This window comes from Protopterus annectens, chromosome 13.part0, assembly GCF_019279795.1.
Source record: "Protopterus annectens isolate FY-2018-M chromosome 13.part0, PAN1.0, whole genome shotgun sequence".
Taxonomy (NCBI): Eukaryota; Metazoa; Chordata; order Ceratodontiformes; family Protopteridae; genus Protopterus; species Protopterus annectens.
In genome coordinates this window covers 1,161,137,210-1,161,160,897 of record NC_056747.1, presented here as the reverse complement: position 1 = coordinate 1,161,160,897, position 23,688 = coordinate 1,161,137,210, and the positions used below count along the sequence as shown (strand labels likewise).

Sequence of the window (23,688 nt, the reverse complement as noted above, 5' to 3'; positions counted from 1 at the left end):
CCACCAACATCTAAGCTCCTCCAATATAAACCGGAGGGCTATACCTTTTCTTAATAGCAAGACCCTAAGAGACTTCAAAATACATCCCACCATAGTCAATAATGTAACATGTTTCCAAAAGCTTGTAACTTCCTTAAACTTAAAGAACTCTTTAATTATGGCTCAACCAATACACATGAACCCTAGTATCAGACTAAATAACAATATGTTAAACCTATATAAGTATCCAAACATAAAAAAAATTGCATAGTCTGGGACTTTTATCAAATAAAAGATTAACCTTTAAGTTCTATTGTGGATTCTCTAGCACCAAGTAAAAAATACCAATTATTAAACAAATATTATATTTAGTAACTTTGACGACATCAGAAATCAACATAACTCCACAAGAATTTCAGTTATACCAACAATTCATTTCCCTTCTACTACAGAGAACTAAAATGCTATCAAATACTTATAGACTACTTACCCAAATCAAATACCAGAACGAAATTCTACAGTTAAACGACTGGATGAGCCAAAACAATAAATTAACTAATGAACAAAAATTAGCAGCAATAGAGATAACTATAAAACTAACCCCTTTAAAAATTAATTTACACTCAAATCATGATTAACAACGTGTACCATACACCACTCTTTCTGAGCAAAATAAACGCTAATTCCTCACCTTTCTGCCCCATATGCGCTAACACAGTAGCTGACACTCTCCACATATTTTGGTCATGCAAAAATATCTATAAACTTTGTGGCTTTTTGAGAGCGAAAGTGGAGAAATCAGGCTATATGAAATCCACCCTCTCATGGGAAATGTCAATATTAAACATTTTCCCTAATTCCTACACATATGAATCCAAACACATTATGGTAACAATGTGCGCAATACTGAAATCCTATATAACCCTCAACTGGCTTGACAGATCCAGAACTTCTTGGCCAGAATTCAAATCTATAGCTATCAAATATGTTTTAGCAAACAAATTACGAACTGAGCCACAAGAAATTAAGCTATTTCAAGAAATACTGGAAAAGACTTATAGAAGTCCTTAGCTAGATCTCCACTAAGTCAGATACAGCTTGCTATTTTACTATACTACTCCCCCATCAATACTAACTTTCCTACTAACATGTAGAGACCACAATTAAACTATTTTGCAAATAATGTGCCAATTACATTAGATATACCAAACTGTCCTCTAGTATTTGAATATCTATATCTACCACTATTATGTGTAAACATATTAACTTCTAAACTTTATTAGAACATCCTACATGAGTGACAACCCAGTGTAAATAGTTGCTTTGACAGATAGAGGTATACGATTATAGTTTTGCCTTTTGTGAAAATACAATGTTCTTCTTTCGGCTTTTCCCGGTTAGGGGTCTGGTATAATATCGGTATAAACGGTTAGATGCTTAATATCTAGTGTGAATTCTAAATCACACTCAACATTACAAGCTATACTTGTCTTTTACTAATGCTTATTATAATGAATAACGGTCTCTTTCTGCTTGATGTTTGTTTTAATTTTAAACCAGCAAGGTTAATCAACATGTATGCCGTGAATTCTGTATGCAGCACGTGTTATTTGATCATATGTAACTCCATTGTTATCTTACTTTCACTTTGTATTAAATTGTTCATAGTAGAAAAAAAAGAAAGTGAAATAAAAATTTGAAAAAAAAAAAGAAATGCAGTTCATATTGGTTATTCATGAGTACAGCAAGGCGTCAATCAGTGGGGCGGGGTTTAGGCGGCGCTTGCTACTGCTCATCTGGTGAGCCATTAGCTACAATATCGCCCTCTATTTTACCATGCTAGACGCCAGGCAGAAAAAAAAAACTCTTTTGAGTTTACCCACCTTTTGTTACGGTTTAGTGTTACTCTCCCCAAAATACATATCTGTGCAGTGTGAAATTAAAATAGTTAAAAATACTAATCTCACCATTTTATCACACGTTTTACGTCAGAAAGAACAAATATCGAGGCAGTAATTACGAAAAGTTGGAAGGTACGGTACTTAGTTTGCGCATTGGACTAATTTTCAAAAGAGGAGGCTGATATACATTAATACGAAAGTATATGCGACAATAAAAATCGAAAACCAAAATACGCAATAGGGAACAATTTCACGCAAAACTTAAAACAATAATGTTTACGCCCACTAAAATTTGCTCGCCGTACAAGACGGAAGTTTGACTCGGGTGACCTCGATAGCACAGTATTGGTTGTTCAGTTTCCCGCAAGTTAACAAACGCTACTATTTCCATGCAGTCCCCGTAAATAGGCTATAACGTTACTTACCATTTGAACACCAAGTTGAGCCACTCGGAGACAACAGCAGTCCAGAGAACAGCGATGCCGGTCCTCTGGTGCAGGAAGTAAGTAACCGGGAAGAACAACAAAAAAGAAGTCTTCGGATCCCCGAGACTACTAACAGCCAGCAGCAAGCCATCTAGCCCTTGCAGTCCTGTCTGTAGCTTTTCAGCAAATTGTACCCCATAAATGTAGAGCCCCTCCATAAAGTAAACAAAGTGCACAGAATGACCGCTGCCAACTCTACACGTGTTCAAAGGTAATTTAGTCCACACCGGTGTAAGGTGCTTCCCTCAAATCCCCACCCTCTCGTTACTGTTACCATGGAGCTGTCTCCAGATACTAATTTGCCACGTCACTGAGGGACACTGACGCTCTTTAGTATTATAGTATGGTAGCATCGAGAATCGCAGGCAACTTGTCTGGTATTACATATATTAGTAATGAAGCCTTGAACTCTGTTGAAACTTGGCTACAGGATAGTCACCTGCTACTACCTCGCCATTCCTCTCAAATGTCCAGATTTTTGCCTTACATTTTAGGTCTATTCCTCATAGGATCTGCGATTCTATGCATACCACTGACTGAGAAATGAAGCCAGCATACATTGTTGTGACTTTTCGGCTTTTACCGGTTAGGGGTCGCCTCATCAGAACTCCGGTCCGCTAATGATTGGCAGTGGATTTTTACGTACCGAGTTGCCAGCCCTGACGCACAATCTTCAACGAAGGTACGCCCGTTCACGCATGTCTCCACGTAGAAGACGCTCTAACTGAGAATCGAACCGGCCAGCGTCTTATTGTGAGGCGACAACGCTACTGCAGCACCACCATCGCGGAATCAATATATAATAACAGACATTTGAGTTTCACACTTTATATCCTTTAGAAAATACATTATAACACAAAACTTGTTATTTTAGCAACTTTCTAAGTTTATAAAAGCAATATTTAAAATTTGTACATATTTTTGGACCTTTATCCCACCACTATTTTAGGCTTTGTCCAGATTTCTTGCATTAAGAGGTTGAGAGCTATGCCCCCCCCCCCCAAACTAAAATAATAAATTACTTCTTTTTTTCCCAAAACCTCACTTATATGAGAAAAAAACTTTAAAATTTCTTGCTTAAATAATGCCAAGATTGAAGATACTCCACATACAATACTACTTGGCATGACAATCGACAACAATTTTAAATTTGATTTACATATCCACAACAGCTACAAGAAAACCCTTAAAAACCTAGGCACCCTTCAGAGAGTAAAGAAATTCCTTGCAGATTCTGCCAAGGTAACTCGTAACTACCATTTACCTCTTACCCTATCTCCTATATGCATCCCCTATTATGACCAACCTACAAGCCTCACTTAGTTCTACACTTGAAGAATGCTATAACAAAGTTTGTAACAAACCTTTCCAGACTCACCACTGTTTAGCACTAAAAACACTTAACTGGCTCGATCTTCCTCTCTGTAACTGGTCATAGGCTGTAGCAGTCTTTGAAAGGAAGGAAGCAGGCCAATGGCTTAAATGCTTACATTTAGGCCATGGAGATGGGAGGATGCTGTAATGGTTAAGGTGTTTAGCTCATAAACACAAGGTACTGGGTTTAATTATCACTTAAGGGAAATTAGCTAGACTTAAAATGGCACACAAGGGCAGCCACCCTAGTATTTGCCTATGAACATGTGGCACACCAAGCCAGTGCACAGAAGCATGTACTTGGCTAAGTGACGGCAGAGTAGCCATCACAGTGAGGCAAGTTGTACATTCTCCTTATCCACAGGGAGGAGTTAGGCCAATAACACAAAGACAGTCTTCATTGCTGGGATGCCAGCAAGAATAAAAACATCTGTAATAGTAGCTTAAGTGATGCCCACCTCCCGACAGCTGTAAAAAATGTGCTGAAGTCCAATTGGGGAGGGTTGATAGTTCACAAGCACATGGGCAAAAAGCATAAAAAGTGTTTTTTAGCTGATCAAAAAACTCGGACTTCAGAACAGATTTCAGGATCTATCATGGGCTCTATAAACCATGCAGTCAAGGAACTGCTGCTAGCTACATCTTCTGCTATGTGTGGCAGTTCTTTACTTAATTCTAATATATATTTAGTTACCTCTAATAGATACTATAATAAATGTGGTAGACTTGTCAAAAACAATCAGATTCAGTGACTGTACATAATGTTAACTTGAATTTCATTCAGCATGTGACATGATGTTATGCATGGTCTGATGACTTGTAGCGGAGTGTAAAGCTAACTATGAATCAAGTTTATAAAGTGTATAATAATATTCATAGTTACAGACTAAATAATAAACAGTTTTTCTTTTTTGTATTAAAAGTAATAAAAGACAGATGCAGTACACTTTTAAGAGGTGGTATTATGTGGGACATGAATCTTGTGACCAGATAGTTTTTGGCATTTCTTAATAAACCTCTGAGCTTGCAGCATGTCTGTCTCATGTACCTTCATTGCCAAGGCCTTATGCTTTACACTGGTGCCTGAATCAGAACTTGAGTCTGGAAGACCAAATTGGAATGCTTTAGGGTTAGCTCACCAAGAAATCTCCCACGTATGCTCATTACCCATGAAAAGGCAGCATACTTATGATGAATAAGACTCCCCCCACTGAAGAAAAACTCTGTCTTCCACTGTACTTACCTTTAACCAAGAGTTATTCGTTTCTTCTTGCAATATCATAAGTTCATTAATCTAGTGTTCAGGCCTGAAGGGCATCTTTGAACAATGACTCCTTTAAACAAGGATCAAATGCTTGGCTCCCTTCCCAGTTGTCCAAGTCCTTTTTAAAGAAGTCTAGATTTTTAGAACTGCATACATAGAGTGATTTGTTCCATATAAGTGGGATAGATTGTGCTACATAGGATCCCCTTAATTTGGCTGTATTAAAGTGAATACAGAAGTTAACATCCTTATGCCTGTATGTCAAGAACTTAAAGTAGACCTCTAAATTAAAAAATGCCAGTAAAACTTCATTTTGATATACTTTATTGGTTAAAATGAGTTTGTCCCCGTAATTTCAGTTGAATGCATCTTTTCATGTAACATAGATCCTGAACTAATGGGATTTGTTTTGTAAATGTCTACTGTATAGATTAAATATTTTTCAGTTGGTCAATTGTATGAATCCAAAATGCCTTATTCTAAAATAGGCTGAATGAATGATATACACTTAACAAGTTATTTTCATTCCTTAGGGAGACAGTTTTCATCATCAGACCTTATTGCCTCATACTTATACATTGAATATTATTAGCTTGTTTTTTTTTTTTTTCAGATGAAAATTTTAAGGTCATAACTATCCAAAGGTCTTTCAAGTGTTGCACTTCATCTAAAATTGTAAGAATCCAAGTGAGTGATTTACTAAGAGGTCTACCAAAATACGTTACTTTCCATTTACCAGTACTAAACAATACTAGTGATTTATTTGCCCAATTTACAATATTCTTTAGATAATTATTAACAGTGCCCAAGTTGTTTTTTTTTTACCATACTAAGAAACTCACATAATCGTTTTTATATTTGCTTATCTAACAGTTATTGTGTCTGGGGATTGCCAGAAATACAAGAGTGGCATGATGCTGATGCCAGCCACTATTGGTAGTTTATCTGAACCTTTTCCCTGAACCATTTTTGTCTAGGTTCTACCTACTAGCAGGTGTCAATCCAGCAAATCAAGTAAGAGTTGTATTTACTATTAGTTAAAGCATTATTAATTACTGTATGTGGTAGTGAGTCGAATGCTTTTGCAAGGTTCAAAACTATAACTCCAGCTGATTCTACTATGTTTGTTAAAGTTGATTTCCCTTCAATTAAACCATGCTGGTTTAGGTCAGTGAATTCTATATTGCTGTTACATTCATTAACAGATCAATGATGTATCTTTCAAAACACTTTGCAAGTATTGACGTCAGACTGACTGGTCTGTAATTTTTAACATCTTGTTTTTTACCCTACTTATATACAGATATACATCTTGTTTTTTACCCTACTTATATACAGATATAATGTTTGATATTTTCCAAGAATTACAGGCTGTTCCTGTTCTCAATAAGTTCTTAAAAATTATATAATGCATGAAAGACATTTCATCAAATATATCTGTTAATAGGATGGCAGGAATCTGATCAAGTTCCACAGAAGTGTTTTTACTATTTTTTCAATTTTGTTTTTCAATAGAATCAAATGAAATTGTTGGGCATATTTCTTCTTCAGTAGGTGTGTATTCTTTTACAAGGATGTTCTAACTGTCTTTACTAGAAAAGTACTAGAAAAGTATAAGTAAAATTCACTTCCGTTATGAAATGTTTTCCATGTCAAAGACTGCATTACCTTATATGGACTCTATCCATTCCCTAGAATTATGTTGCTACAGAAACAGGAAATGTTATATTCAAAATTAACATCAGATAGGAAATACAGAACATGGGATTATTTTTAAGCAGAGATAGTAACTTTTAAGTTTAGTTCTTGCCTTGCTTTTGAAATATGCACAGTGGACTACAGTACAAGGACAGAAACTGGGATTAGGGTCAGGAAAGTTGGGGGAATAGGTTTTGTACGTCTATGTGTGAGTGTATGTATTTTAGGGTTAGGGTCAGGGTTAAGTAAGGGAGTAGGTGTAGTGTTGTTAGTATGTGTTTGTGTCTTGTGTAGTGGCAGTGTTACAGTAAAGGTCTTCTTAAGTTAAGGTGTAGAGTTAGGGTTGGGGAAGGGACAGCAGTAAGGTTACAGTTAGCACCCATTACTAAAGTGGTACAGGGGGCGGAGCTCCCCTCCACACTGACAATTTACTGAGCATAGCAGGCCACTTTCTCATTACTGTCTCCATCAATGTCAGTGTGTTTCTTACCCACAGTAGCTGCCTTTCACACACATTTTTCTTTACGCAAAGACACACACACACACACACACACACACACACACACACACACACACACACACACACATACATACATTCAAGCACTCCTGTGAGTGAGTGTGCAAATATACACATTCATGCATGTGCATGAGCACACTTGCACAATTCACAGGAAAGGCTGGTAGAATTCTTCAATTCCCCCAAAATTTCATCCTAACAACATAGTACTGTCACCACCCAAGAAATAGCTATGGGCCAACATACCAGTTATTCTGCCACTCTTGAGCAATAACCAAATAATAATAATAAAAGTAATAAACAGAAACAAGTAATGTGTGGAGACAGCTGGCCAATTAGAGGTGGATACCAGCAGCCTGACAACCTACAGAGCAAAGACATCTCCTTAATTAATATTCTCCTTAATTAATAAATAATACATAATAAATACCAGTCACAAGATCTTAACAATGAATTAAGAACTTTACTTAGGAAATAAGGAGTTCATTGGTGTTGGTACAATGATATAAATTAAATATGCAGAGGTAAAAGCATTTGTACAACAAAAAGAAAACATAATCAGTTGCACAGACACTACTTAAAAGGAAAATCTAGTAACAGCTGAACATCATAGCTAACTAACTTAAAGCATATCATACTATTAACTGTGTTAAGATACTAAATGCACAGGTTAATGCAGTCACTGCTTACAAAGATGTGGACAGAACAAGGTCTTCCAGCAGGACTGACTTCATACACCTTTCAATTCAAAACATAAGCTTTACCTTATTATTTATTTCCCACAGGAACTAGGGATAATAAACCCAGTTTTTTCACAAACACAAAAAACTCAGAATTTCATATATGTCTGTTACTTAAGCTCAAGTTACCTTACCAACAGACTCTCTTAAAGTTTTAACTCAAAATGTATGTCCTCCTTCAAATTACCCAAATACTGCATTTCTATAGCCACAAGCTTTAGACATATTTTCTGTATTCCAAAAAAATACAATTGTCATGTCACTGTTAATACAGTTTATAAATGCAATTCCACTGTGCAGCACTCAACAACCTTAGATATAGCTTATAAATGTGTTTCAGTCTGAAATGAAAAAAGGAAGAGAAAGTATAAATATCATCTTTTAAATTCAGTTTATTTGCCCATAGCATCACATACCTTACCTGTGTTCTAAGTTCAGCCGCTTATAAAATCTCCATGCCGTTATATAGCCTTTGGTCTTTTTATTCATTTTCTATCCTTCTACTACAAGTGTTTGAGTCCCAAGCATTCAAAAAACACTGTTTCAAAGCCAGGGGCTTGACCACCTTGTAGATCATGTAGGCTGACACTCAAACTCATATATGAATTTGGGCTAACAGCTGTTGCAGCTTACCCGAAATCATTACCCTAAATCATTATTCAAGTTTAAGCAAGGTAAGTGCATCAGTTGTGCAGAGGGAATGGGGGGATTTTAGGGTTAGGGAAGGAAGCTGTTTAGCGAGTAGGAGGGGTGTTTTAGGGTTAGGGAGTAACTGATGAATTTAGGTTTAGTGTGGGGGATTGAGTTTTAGGTTTAGGGAGTAATTGGGGACTTTAGTGTTAGGGAGGAGGAGTGAAGTGTTACAGTAAGGGAGCCATGACTCAGGATGGGAACTGAGTGAGATTTATAGGGTTACGGTTATGTTAGGGTTATACAGTTTATAACACCAGGTGTTGGGAAGGCTACATAGAAATAGCAAATGCAGCTAGTGGGAGTTTGAGCATTTGCTTTTTTGAGCAAGTGGAGGTGAGTAAGAATGTTGTAAACTACTAGCATGAGAGCACCTATAGTAGACATATATTTATGAGCTTGTAACTACTAATCATTCATTTGAAGATTAGCAAAAAGCATCATACTTTCAAGCTGTGCTCCAGGTCATAGAGGGTTAAAATCTTAATTACAACCCAGATGATTTGTGTTTGATTAGTAGTATGGGCACTGGAGAAACTGAGGAAGGAAGGCTGGAACTGAATGGCCAATGCTGACTCACTCATCCTGGGTAAGGGAGGAAGTTTGGCTGGGGAGGTAGTGCATTGCTGCTTCTGTGTGGGCTGTAGTGGCTCCACTCTGCATCAGCTGTACATCACATTGGTGAGGGTTGGCTTGCCTGGTTGTGTGATACCAACCAATGCTACTAATATGTGATGGCCATCCCTGCCACCAATATGTGACGTCCCCATGCTGGGCGAGTAATTAAGGAGCCTGAATCCTCACCACTGACATTGGAGAGGGATGTGCACTTGGAATACAAATGGATGCACTCAGTATTTCCAGATGCAGATCTCTCTGCATCAAGCACAATTTCCCTTAAGAGCACACAGGGAACACACTCAGCCCGGGGTCTGGATTTCTCTATGTCTGTCCCCCTCCTGGTCCCCAATAAGACTCTCCACTGGTACAGCTGTAGGGTTAGGTCCTCAGCCAAGTGTCCAAGGCAAGTCCTCCAGCACCTTCTCTGGGAAACCAGTGCTTCGTGTCTGTGCCCCAAGTAGCTGACACACACACACACACACACACACACACACACACACACACACACACACACACACACACACACACTGGCTGGGTAAGGCTGGCACAGGTTTACTAGCTATGCCCCCTTCTGCCCAGACTATAAGGTAGTTATCACTGCCACCAGACACTCAACAACCAGCTACTCTAAGGCCATTACCAAAGAGTGTTCAATTACACTGTGTAATATTAATACTAATACAAAGGGTAGTAGTTGATCAAGATGGCTAGGCCTTCTGGAGTGGTCCACATAGTGTCACCAAATAAATATATGTACTCTCAAAGGTTAGATACTTTCTACAAGGACCGGCCACAATAAACATTTTAAATATATTTAATGATAAATAACAAAAGAACATGAAAATATTGAGTATATATTTATATTTCAAATCACAGAAAATATTGAAAACAACATTGATGGACAGACTCATACAAATAAAGAAAAACAATATCTAAACTACGCTTCACTATATTCCTGACTAATATAAAATAATTATTGTTCCCTAGGTAAGTTACTTAGTACTACAAGGCAAGATGCTGTGGGTGAGGGTCTTTCTAGTCAGGTTCCCCAAAACAGAATATTCAGTACTCTGAAATTTTTCTTTGTAATATCTAAAATATAATTTAAAGAGGGCTGGCACAATGACCTCATCTGGTCACCTGACTCTAAGTTCTCGCAGTATACCCCTTTGAAGCTGAGACAGGAATTTAGCATAGATCAATATCTGTGCAGTGACTGAGACCTGGTTCAAGGCTCCAGAGAGCACCCCTGCACTACCAGGCTATAACTCATACCACACTTTTTGGCCATGTAACCTGGACCGAAACACCAAAGGTGGAGTTGTGTCCATATTCATTAAGGATATCCAGACCTCCGGGCTAGTTGCTCAGCATAATGCATCCGAGGTTATCCAAGTGCAACTAACTCTGGGCAAAACTGCAATCCAAATTGTAGCTTGCTACAGATCCCCCACCATGCCCCAGGATTCCCACTCCTCTTTTCTTGATGTACTGGAAAATATTAGAGTTCAACCAAACACCCTAATAATGGGCAACTTCAACTACCCCAGCATTAACTGGGAAAACTACTTGTGTACCAACTCCTTAGCTCAACGCTTTCTGGAATTCATAAACTCCAAAGCCCTAGATCAACTTATCCACACCCCCACCAGGGGCAACAATATTCTAGACCTAGTCATTACCAACGAGTGATCGTGTTCCACACCTGAAGTCAACTCCTCGTTGGTCCGATCCAACCATAAGCTTATCACCCTTGATATCCACATCCCACTCCCACCCTCCATTAAGGAAACCCCAGTAAAAAAATTCTCCAAAGCCAACTTCATGCTTCTTAAGACAGAATTGGTGAACTTCATGACACCCATGCAGATGGACAATACAGTTACAACTGCTGAATCCTACACAAATGCACTCTATAAGCACTTACACGAGTGCATGATTCATGCTATCCCAAACAGAACCAAGACGCTATCCTCCAAAAAAGGGAAGTCAATCTGGTGGTCCCCTGCCATAAACAAATTGTACAACAGAAGGAAGAAACTGTTGCAAAAGAGAGTAAAATCCCATGAGTGGAGGAGCTCCCTGGTCAGCCTCAGTAAGAAGCTGAGATCCCTTATAAGATCCTCCAAAGCCAGCTACGAAAAGAAAATCGCCACTAAATCCAAGGACAACCACAAAGCATTCTATAGCTATGTCAAGAATCTAGATGGCAACACCCAGATCTGCTCTGAGTTACAGCACAAAGGCATGAAAATTACAGAACCAACTGATATTGCCAACATCCTGGCAGATAGGTTCAGTGCTAACTTTACCCCCTCTCACCCCCTAAAGGGCCCATATCTATACAGGAAGAATGCAGAGTCCCTGTAATCACAACTATGCAGGTAAAAGCTGCACTCTCTAAAGCCAAAAACACAGCATCCATGGGACCGGACAACATCCCAGGCTGCGTTTTACATGAACCTCAGAACGAACTGGCTCCCCACTTAAGCACCATGTTCAATAATAGCCTCACATCAGGCTTTGTGCCCACTGCATGGCGCACAGCAACAGTTATCCCACTCCACAAAGAGGGAGCCACCACTGATCCTGGGAACTATCGACCCATTAGCCTGACGAGCCTGGTCTGCAAGGCCATGGAATGTATCATCATGGAACTCATAAATAAAGACATTGGTAACCTCCAAACTCTGGATCCACCCAGTTCGGGTTTGTGAAAGGCAGATCATGCCTCCTGAACCTGATCGACTTCTTTGAGGCAGTCACCCAAGCCATGGATGAGGGTAAGGTGGTTCGCACAACCTATCTTGACCTCGCCAAGGCTTGCAACACCATCCCCCATTCTGGAATTACAGTTAAGATGGGTTGCCAACTGGCTCACTGACAGAACCCACACTGTAAAAGTTGCAGGCTCCAAATCTGACCTCAAAGCAGTGACAAGTGGAGTACCACAGGGTTCTGCCCTGGGACCTCTCCTGTTTGGTATCTACTTCTCTGAAGTACAGGCTAACACAGAAGGCCTCTGGCTAACGAAGTTCACAGATGACTGCAAACTAGGAGCCATAGTCAAGCCCTCAAATGATGTGGATATCCTACAGAAGGGCCTCACTGAGACAGATGCCTGGTGTCAGAGCCATGGCCTTTAGCTCAATGCCAAAAAGTTCAGTGTCATCCCCTTTGATAAAAACTCTGTACCCATGAACTACCACATAGGCAGCAATCTACTTAACACTGAATGCGTGACAAGAGACCTTGGGACCCAGGTGGACAGTAGTCTCTCCTTTGATAGTCACATCGCCACAGTAGTCAGGAAGTCCTTCTACGTGGCACACCTCATCATAAAAGGATTCTCATCCAGGAAAAAAGAGGTCATTGTTCCCCTCTACTCGTCACTCATTAGACTCATTATTGAGTACAACGCCCCTTTTGGGATGTACCTCACAAGACATCTGCAGCAGCTGGAAAGGCCACAGAAATACCTCACAAAGAGGATTACTGGCCTCAAACAAATGCCCTACACTGACCATCTCAAAAAACTCCAGCTTTACTCCGTAGCATATCGCCTACTCCGAGGTGATCTCTGCCTAACCCAAAGCTGTTGGACATGCTACACCTAAAGAAATCCCAATCCCTCCAGGCTACATGCTCTAGGGACCTAAACCTTGTCACCACAATAAACAGGACACACTGGAGGGATAGATTCCTGTCCCAGAGACTTCCTATACTCTGGAACAAGCTACCCATCTATGTCAAGCAAAGTTCTTCATTAGCACTCTTCAAGAAAAATCTTGATGAGTGGATGGGAAATAGGAAATACACCCCGGGGATCACTTCTGTGTCTCTGCTCGACAGTGGCACAGGAAAATAACTTTCTTGGGTGGCGTAAGCTATGGAACCTTGTTGGCTAGGCTTATGTAGGCCCTTGGGCCGATAGCCTAGTACCTACCTATGAACCTATGAACCTATAGACAGCTACAATATACATCTAAATGTTTATGGCAGTGCCTGGGGCTCTCCCTCTTTTTACTGAGCTAAAGAGTAAAGTCTTTTTCCCAGACATACTGTCTTCGATCCTATTCAGCACAGTGGGGTGCCTTTTAATGGTTTAACATCTCATTTACATTTCCCTTATTTTTCTTAAAGTAAGTTAGCTGGTTAACCTCTGCTGTGCCAGTATCCTCTATTAAAACATATACATTTAATTCAGTTACAGTAACACACATACATTTCTTTTTATTCCAGCAGGGTGCAGTGCTGATACATTGTAACTGAAGCAAACCTCACAAATCATTTTCACCACAAGCATTGGCACAAATCAGTTTGATATTCAAAGGACATATCATTCTTTACAAAACTCCAGCTGGCTATGCTGGTATGTGGCTACATCATCACAAGTTGTATGCATGTTCTGTAAGTAGCAATTGTGTAACTCACAAGCTATTAAGAGGGACTCTCATCTATCAGGACAATGGGGAAAAGTGTGCTGATAGGGATCACACTCCTATCAAGGAATGAGTCACATGTAGAGCTCTCACCTTGCTTGCTGAACAAATGAACCTGGCTCTTGTCCCTTGAGGAGGAATGAATAGGTCATTTGGGTGGTGGAAACAGAAGTCTGAAGTTACATTGAGGAGGCAAAGAAAACAACAACAAAAAATCATACCTCCCTATTTAAGTAATATCTGTGTAATTTGTATATCCTGAGTCTTTAATAAGCTGTTATCCTACATTCCACCCCATGCCACCCTTATTCTTTTCTGTCTCTGCTACTTCTTAGATGCCTTAGAGTCCTTGCCCATATATTAACTAATAAACAGACAAACAAATACATAAAAAGTAATGAAAATGTTCTTCCCGTGTTTGCTACCATTTGGAAACCTACTGCTGTTGATTCTAATCCTCCTGTAGCTGCAGACATTGAACCTAACCTTGAACCTACATCTGCATCCAGACCAGTTAGTTCATTAAGCATGGTGTGAACATTGGACTACTTAATGCAGAACGTGTACATGACAAATTTATACCCCATGAAGTATGGCTCACTTCCTCTGAACTTTATCCTAGGTATAACTGAAGCTAGGCCAAACCTTTATTGGGTCATCACTGCTTCATTAACTTCAGACTACCAAACTTTCACCATTGTGGTCTCAGGCTGCATTAGGTAGCACACACATGAATTACTGCCCACTAGGATTGGAACATATCTGGGTTATTGCTTGAGAGCATCACACTAAAATTTCAAATTGCCATAAGATACATCTTCACATTCACTATTCACCCATACATAATAGCTCTGTTAGAATACATGGGACAAGTTACTGGCAAACATATTTCTATTATTATGTGAGACTTCACCCTTTACTGGTCATACTCTGAGTTATCCTTTCTTAGCAGCACACTCTTTGAATTCTCTCTGACCTGTGTGCCATTTAATCTAACTCATCCTATGCCTCTTAATCCAGAAATCACTCTGCTGTAAACTAAATTCTGACAAAATATCCACCCAGAGATCATGAAGGTGGGGGGGGGTGTTGCCATAATGGTTAAGGTGTTTACCACCCAGGCACAAGGTAGAAGGTTTGATTTTCACCTTTCAAAGGGAAATTGGCCAGGCTTAGCACAAAGACAGCTAGCCTAGTATTTAGCAATGAGCTCATGCTGGTACTATGTTTAGACCTTTAATCAATAACTAACAAAACAACACAAAACTCCCTTGTAGTTTATACTGGAACCCTGTAGTCAATCAGAATGACCATGACACTGCCCTAAATCAACTGTTAAACATTTCCTATCCTAAAGACTACTTAGAAAAATGAAAAACATTCACCCATGACCCCCCCCTCAAAAAAAAAATAATAATACATGCCGCACAGCTCAGCAATTCTAGATCCCCCAGGAAGAAAGTAAAATGTCTGGTAAAAGTAAAAGTAGGACCTGCAAGCCACCTGTCCAATTACCTGCCAATTTCTGTGGGCTTCCCATCACAAATGTGAGAACTAAAATGGGGGGGGGGTCTCAGGTGTCAAAAAAATAAAACTGCACTGAAGAAAATGGTGAATTTCTTAACTTACTGTTACAACATTAAAACATTTTTGCGGGAATGGAGTTTGACCCCTGCAAATCCTGACATGGGAGGATTTATCCCAGCACTGCTTCTACTTATACTAAATCTCTAGAAAACTATACCTCTTAGAAGTGGGAAAACTCTAAAGTACAGCAACATTGGACTTAGTATACACTGCCTTACATACACACATGTAGGTACATTAATACTTACGACTGCAGTTACACTCCTTGGAATTTCAGCATGCACCTATATCTCTGCAACAAAAACACATGGACACTATTGCCTTGTGCAAGAGATAGACACTGAATGTGGCCCTGGTGACCTGTGTTGAACAGGAATTCCATGGACCAGGGAGACAGCAAGGAAGATGGGCAGATTGGCTGATGTTGTCTCAGGTGACAGAAGCTAGGAGATAAATGCAGCAAGACTGACCGTCAGGGAAGCACCAAGATCTGCCAAGCAGTGTGAAAGGCTGTAGTCAGAATCTGGTGAGGAAGCATGCAGCTAGTGGTCATCTGGCTAGGGGCTCTAAAGGCCGAAATGATGAACTATTCACAGGGGGTTTGCAACAGTACTGCACTGTCACTTTGTGATCTCAATGAGCAGTCCTATCTATAGGGGAATAAATGAGGACACCTCATCAGATACATGTTCATTGACCTTAGGCATTTGATAATTTTATTTATTTAGTTACACCTTGTTGACCAGGTTAGTTCCACTAGGTCAAATGCCTCTTTTCAGGGAAGACCAGAGATTGTATTCACAATGAATAGGGGAAATTTGGTGGGAGCACCAAGGAACTTCCCCTACTTGTCATTTTTGTGAGTGGGACCCATTTTGCAGGAGCACTTCCTGTTTCCATTCCAGGCACAGAGGCAGCCTGGAGAAACAGGGATGCAGATGGATAGAGAAGGAGAAAATGGAGTAATGAGAGAAATGGAGGAGAAAGCAAATATCGAGGCAGGAGAATGTGTGCAGGATTCTGAGGAGATTTTTTAAAGAAATCTGTTTGATGAAAACGAGTTGGCAAATAATGGATGTATAATTACAACTCTCCTGTCAGAAGGATTGTGGGATGATTTACTTAAATAAATGATGATGCAAAGTGATTCAGAAAATGAAGAAGACATTTCCTGGGGGGGGGGGCATTATGGATAAAATACAAAAGATGCATGCAGGGACAATACTGAAGAATAGTGGTGAGATGGAAAAGAAAATGTATGCAGAGAAAGTAAAACAAGGCAAAAGATGGCAGAAGAAAATGAAAAACAGAAGTATGTGATAAGGATTCAAAGTAAAGAAGACAAAAAATGTGGACAGGCATGAAGTGTGAGACAATTGAATAGCTCCTTTGGGTGTAAAGGCATGTGAAGTAAGAGCATTTATTCTTATTAACAAATAAACATTTTGTCATTATATTTGAGACTGTTTTTTCAATGGAAAATTTTCTTCGAGAATATGAACAAAAGAAAGACTGTAACCCATGGAATCTTTAAGTGATAAAAATATATAACAGGGAAACAGAAAAGAAAATTCATGTACAATTTTGAACAGAGGTGGAAAGAGAGACTTTGAAAGGACATTTGAAAAAAGTACTGGCCATTCCAAATGGTTGTGACAAAAGGGGTTATTGACTGGTGGATGGGTCTGCAGTATTGTGCTAAAAATGGAAAGAGAAAAAAATTATACATATACCAAGCATGATAAATGTGGAGGGGAATAGGGGTGTCATAAATTACTGGGGATAGCCCAAACCATATTTTTTGTGGAAAAGAAGGATATTTGCTAAGTAACTTCTTTAAAAGAAAATGTTATATGTGTGAGGAAATGGACATGATGAAAAAATGTGACTTGAAATGTTAAAAAAAAAAACAAAATAAATTGGACATTTGTGGATGTATTGCAAAAATGAAAATAAGAGTAAGGAAAAAGGAAATGAACAAAGAGAAGACATTTTAGAACTACTAGAAATAGAAGAAAATGAGATGAAAAAATAATAAAAAGGACACAGAAGAAGGTTCTGAAATAAGTGTTAAAAAGACATAAATTGAGATGCAGTAAAAGAAAAAAAACTCAAGTGGTTAAGGGTAGAAGGCAAAAAAAATGTAAATGGATAAATACAAAAAAAAGCAAGGAAATGGATAAAAAGGATGCTTGCAACTAACGATTAGGGGTTGGTATAATGGGTGAGGGATTTGACTCACATGCACAGGGTACAGTGTTTGACTTTTCACCTTTGGGAGGGAAATTGGTTAGGCTTAGAATGGCCTATTAAGATAGCTAGCCTAATAATTGGCTATGAACATAAGAAACCATGAATCTAAGGAAAATTAAAATTTTAGAGTGCTTTCTCTAAATGTGAATAGTATTAAGAATATAGTAAGAAGAATAAGGATTTTGGAGGGGTGTGAAATGTGATGTAGTTGTAATTATATTAGAAGACACACAACTTTTAACAAATTATGAAACATTACAAACAGAGAAACTTTGAGGCGGAAAAATAATCTGAAATTTGGGAAATGAGGGATGTTTCGGAATAGCTGTATTCTGTAAGTAAAGACATTAGATGTAACTTTAGGAAAAATGGGAAGATTAACCAATGCGGATTTAAAATGGAAACAGCAAGTAAATAGAATTATAGCATCATATGCCTACGCTAATTGTAAGGAAAGGGAAAGCTTATTCAATCAGATTTTAGACTATATAATTATAAATATGAATATTATAATAACAGGAGACTTAACTGTGATTTAAGAGACAAGTGTAAAAAGAAAGGAAACAATATAAGAATATGTTAGAAGTTTAAGAAGATGTAAGACAAAATTCATGGACTTATAAAAGGGGCATGTATAGAGCTGAAATATATTGTATTATAGTATCAGAAGGTTTAGTTATAGGAGAAAGGGAGACAGACAAAACAGGAGTTTCCAATCATCTTGGAATATGGCTAAAGATAAAGGGAAACAAGGAATATTTAAAAACAGGCAAAGGAATAAAACACAATAAAACAGGAAAGAGATTAGCAATACAGTTATGGAAAGATCATATTGCTATGAGAAAAGCTTATAAAAGTTGGTCTGAATGGTGGATGATAATTAAAGAAAATATAAAAATGTTTTTCCAGTGGCAATATAATGTGGGGAAAGTACAGAAAGAAAAATATAAAAGAACACACAATGCATTGGAAGATTTAGAACATAATGATAGAAAGTATTTTGACAAAGAAAAAGAATTATATTAAAGAAATCAAGAAAATACAATAATTTGTTATATAAACAATGTTATTAATTACAGGGAAAAAGAGAAGTATCAAGGTACTTAAGCAGAATAGTAAAAAGGGAGGTGGTAGTGCAACGAGAGAAATAAAAGTTGTAAAAGGAGAAATAAAGAACTCAAGAAACGATTAAGAATAGGGTAATACATGAAAACTAAATGTTTAAAGACAAAAGTGACAGTGAAAAAATGGACAATAAAAAGTTAACAGTAAAGGAGAATAAATTGTTAAAAAAGGAGATTTCTTTAAATGACCTAGGTAAAGTACTTGGACAAGTAAATATAGATTCGGCTGGAGGACTACATGGAATAGGTTATGAAATCTATAAAAGTTTAAGGAATTGGCAAAAAAGATTTTAGTATTGAATAATGATAGGATTTTTATGAAAATAATACAAAGGAGATTCAAAACTAACATGGAAAATTTTATGGAAGATTTTACATATAAAATAAAGAAGGATTGTCAGGAATTAATAATGATAGAAAAATTGTGGATGACACTATGAATAGAAAAGAAGAAGCAAAAACCGTGATAGGAGTGCTTAATAAGGCATTTGATACAGTTGCACATGAAATCTTATGAGTAATAATGAAAGATTATAATGTAAATGAGAAAGTTAGGAAATTAAGTATGTCAGTGTATAGAAATAATAAAGTAAAAGTACTTGTAAATGGCTAGTTCAGCCAAGAGGTACATATGAAGAGTGGCATAAGACAGGGATGTCTAATGAGTTGCATACTCTTTGTATTAGTTTACTGCAAAGGCTCATCCAGACTCTGCTACAGCTTGCTGTGAGGGAAAGGTAAGTTTGCTTTTTATTTCTTGTATTTTGTATTACTTTACTGTGTTTTTCTATTTTGTATACTACGGTTTGTTTTCTTTGCACTGTATTTTACTTGTATTCTGCTTTTAACTGCATATTAAAACTTCAAAAGAGACCCCAGCTCTGTTTCTTGTGAGTCAGACACCACTGTCTTTCTAGTTGCCTGCCCCTTATGTTAATATGACCATATATCTCATTTCCTCTCTGCTTTTACTGGCTGGTGTGAGTAATTACAAAATTATCATACATACCAAACAGAGTGAAGCTGTGCTGAGACCAGCATTAGTAGTAGTCAGGCAGTAGCCATTCATGCAACTCCCCTCTTTTCATCATTCTTGACAAGTTAATTCTTTGTTTTCAGTAAGTACTGCTTGATTTGTTTCTAACTTCAGAATATCGGCCTAAATACGTCATCCTTAAATTTTCAGGGTCTATGTATTCGTTTCCCCTCAAGTGTTTGGCAGTGCTCTGTACAGACTTAGACACCTTGAGTGACAATTTTCTTGTAAAAGAACAACTGAAATTTCTCCAATATCTAGTTGCACACATGACAACTAGTTGGCATTGACAAGCACTGTCGACATAGTTGCAAACCAGATACTCCTGACAGTGACTGATATTCTCATTCCAACAGTCTAATCAATAAAAAATGGTCTGTAGCCATAGATATGAACTTTTCTACTGTCTCCGTTACTGGCTTGGTGGATATGGGCATCTTGAGGCAATATAGAAATTGCCTCATGTTTACTGACAACCAGTTAATTCTCAAGCAAACTGATATGGTATGTGAGAGATATATTTACACAACAACACTGGAGGCAAAGCTCTCACATAAAAGTACTCCTAATGTCAATAAAGTTGTCAGTAGTACACATGCTGCATCCATCATCCACAATTCAAAGCAGACATAAGACATATACTGAGGCACTTACATATAACCTTCCTAAACCACAAAGTCCTCCTAGACCAAGTACACAAAAGAAATACCCTCAGCAGCCCCAAACACACTCTTTCAAAACAACACACACATCAACACATAGAGCTACATCTCATGGAGCCTCTACCTCTAAGCCAGTAAGGCAAGTCAACACACAACCCAAAATTCTAATCATTGGAGACTCCATCGTGAGACACACTGATGTCATTCTCACCAGGCTGAGTAAGGAGAAAGGTACAGTCAGTTGCTTATCAGGGGCTAGGATCCACCACATTTTGCATGCACTCAGGTAATTGGACCACAATTAACAATATGACTCAGTCATAGTCCATGTGGGAGTAAATAACCTGAGACATACCTCCCTAGACTATATGAAGAGAGAGACATCACAGAGCTCTCACCTAGCACTGAGCAGCATTTTACCTTCTCCAAGGATGATGCCACAATATGAACAAAAGATGACTGACTTAATAATTGGCTTAGTTTCTGATGTCATTCTAAGAGGGTGCAATATTTGTCAGCATGGAAAATGACAAATTGTGTTAACGAAATCAGGAGAAAATAGCAAAAACAGGTAACTTTAGTAATTATGACAATCTTAACATTGAAGAAAGAAATGCTTTATTTGAACTGGCCAATAACAGTGAAGTGAGAATAATGAAGCCTAATAAGGGGGTGGGAGGGTGGGGTTGTCATTGTCTTACTTTGGCTATGTGGCAAAAATGCAATAAATATTAAATGACTATTCTACATCTCAGAGAGTCTCTAAAATGAGATGAATATTGCCTATCATAGAACAGATAGATTTGTTCTTGTTGGATGCACTCTTTCAAGGGGCAATACATGAAAGTGAATTTAATTATTTTAATGTGGAACACCCAGTTACGCCTGTTGTGTTTGGGATCCTCAAGATTCACAAAAATATTGAAAACCCCCCAGTTAGACCAAAAATGGCAGCAAAGGGCTCGAAAACTGTGCCAATGGCATCATTTCTGGATATAGGAATACAGCAGGTTGTAACTGGGACTGAACACATATTAAAAAACTCTTGGCATTGTCTTGAGCACTTGAGTGTTACGAGGGACCTCAAAAATGGTTCTTTCCTTACCATAGATGTGGTAAATCTTTTTTCAGTTATTCCACATGACGAAGGCTTAAATTAATTCAGGGAGAGCCTTGTAAAAAGTAGAAAATTAAATGGAGCAAAAATAGACACCCTAGTTGCTCTAATGGAAATGGTGTTAAAGAACAACTATTTGAGTTTTGAGGGTGAAATATTTCATCAGACATCAGAGGTAGCCATGGGAGCAAAGTGTGCTCCTGGCTTCGCCAATCTGGTACTTCTACATTGAGAAGAAATGTTTGTTTTCCAGTCTCCTTATAGGGATCAAATAGTTTTATATAACCGTTTTTTGGATGACATATTAATATTGTGGAGGGGTGATGAGAAAGAGGCTAAACCATTTGTAGATTATTTAAATACTACTACCTCTATACTGCTACATCTTTTTTTACATTTACTAGCAATTGGAATAGTGAGATGATAGATTTTCTTGATATTCACCTTACAAAAATGTTGTATGGCCTGCAAAGTAACATTTTTAGGAAAGAAACCTGTAGTAATTCATGATTACATTATCAAAGCTGCCATTCATTCCAGCAACGAAAAAGTATTATTAAGGGCCAAATGGTAAGGTTGTCACATTTAATTAGTGACAACGTGACATACCAAGAAGAGATATACATTCTAAATGGGATGTTTTTGGACAGAGTACCCACTGAAATTACTTCTGGAGGTGCGGACCGAAGTATTAAGGAAGAGAAATACTTCCTTTCCCCCAATTTTATGGGGAGGACATCAATATCCACAGAAAAATGTCAATCCCCATAAATCAGATGCCCTCATATTGAGATACAACCACCAGCCATACACAATATTAGAAATTATTAGGAGTATATGGGATACAAGTTTTGATACAAGCATGAAGGAAAGATTGGGACAGACACCAAGAATGGTATTTTGTAGGGGAAAAAATATTAAAAACATTTTAGAGAGGCCAGTCTCCAGAAGTATAAATTAAATTATGTATAAATGTGGGGCATGTAAGTACTGTAAATATATTAATGATGGCCCATATGTGACAGTATTTGGATATAATAGGTCCATACCATGCCAGGGCAGATGTTGTTGCAATTCAAATATGTTGGTCTATTTGGCCACTTGCATCACTTGCCCAGGATTTTATGTGGGAAAAACTATACGAAGACTTAAAGATAGAATAGCAGAGCATCTCAAGGCAATTAAAAATAAAGACACACACAATGCCCTGTTCACCCACAGTACCACATGTCCCAACTATATGAAGTTTACTTTTTTTGTACTTGATCAAGTGATCCCAAGTGAAAGAGGGGAGATGATAAACTTAGGGTAGAAAAATTAGAATATAAATGGCAAATTAGATTAAATGAAACATGCCCCCTTGGATTGAATGACAATATATCCATTATGCCAGTATTAAAACAAAGGGCTAATGAAATTTAGTGTTTGACTTGCAGTATTTTAAACATCCAACTAAATGGATGTTGTGTTTGTAAGTTTGTATTTGTATTTTCACCTTTGCACACATAAGGATATACATATATATATATATATGTCTACTACCTTTGTAATGAAATTAAGTTTTTAAAGGGTACACACATACGCATATATATATACTTTTATATATAGTTTTTAAGATCATCAAAATAAAGAAGTGGATTTCCTTGTCCGTTTTTGGTTTTTGTTATTTTTTACAAGTATTGCCCTTATTGGGTGTAGTTTTGTTTTATAATTACAGATTGTTCAAAGTAATCTTTGAAATGTGCAGATATTGCCCATATGCCTGGTCTTATTATACCGACTGAAGTTAACAACAGGGTATTTATGCCACTTGTGTAGAATTTAAATTTATGTAATATTTTTAAAAGATTACACTATTTTGCACTTGCTGCTTGTGGTATTTGAACCCTAAAGTTGGTTTGTGCTACAGACTGAAGCATGAATACTTGCTTTTACAGTTAGGATATGTATACATGCTTTGCTACAACTGTACAAAAAAGAAAAACTTGTTTTCATTTAAAAGCTACTATAATACTTCTCTTGTGCTACATACATACCCCTTGCTTCTCCCAGTTTCTCTAGATGTTCAGCATGGGCCTTCCTATTCACAATGGGTTCTGCATTAGCTGTGTAAAGAAAAGAAGAGAACAGAAGAATATTATGCATACCAGTCTTGCCTATATTTAGCTTTCTGTCTATTATAAATTCTCTTTATTAGT

General features: G+C 37.8%; 1 protein-coding gene across 1 annotated transcript in view; it reads right to left on the bottom strand.

Annotated features, from left to right (window-relative positions):
• G6PC3 (glucose-6-phosphatase catalytic subunit 3) overlaps positions 1–2,685 on the bottom strand; it is a 298,078-nt gene extending 295,393 nt beyond the window's left edge. Inside the window, exon 1 of the mRNA XM_044055160.1 lies at positions 2,306–2,685. Coding sequence (XP_043911095.1) covers positions 2,306–2,523 — 218 coding nt within the window. The 5' untranslated portion in view covers positions 2,524–2,685. The remainder of the gene's footprint in view (positions 1–2,305) is intronic.
• Positions 2,686–23,688: the final 21,003 nt, after the last annotated feature.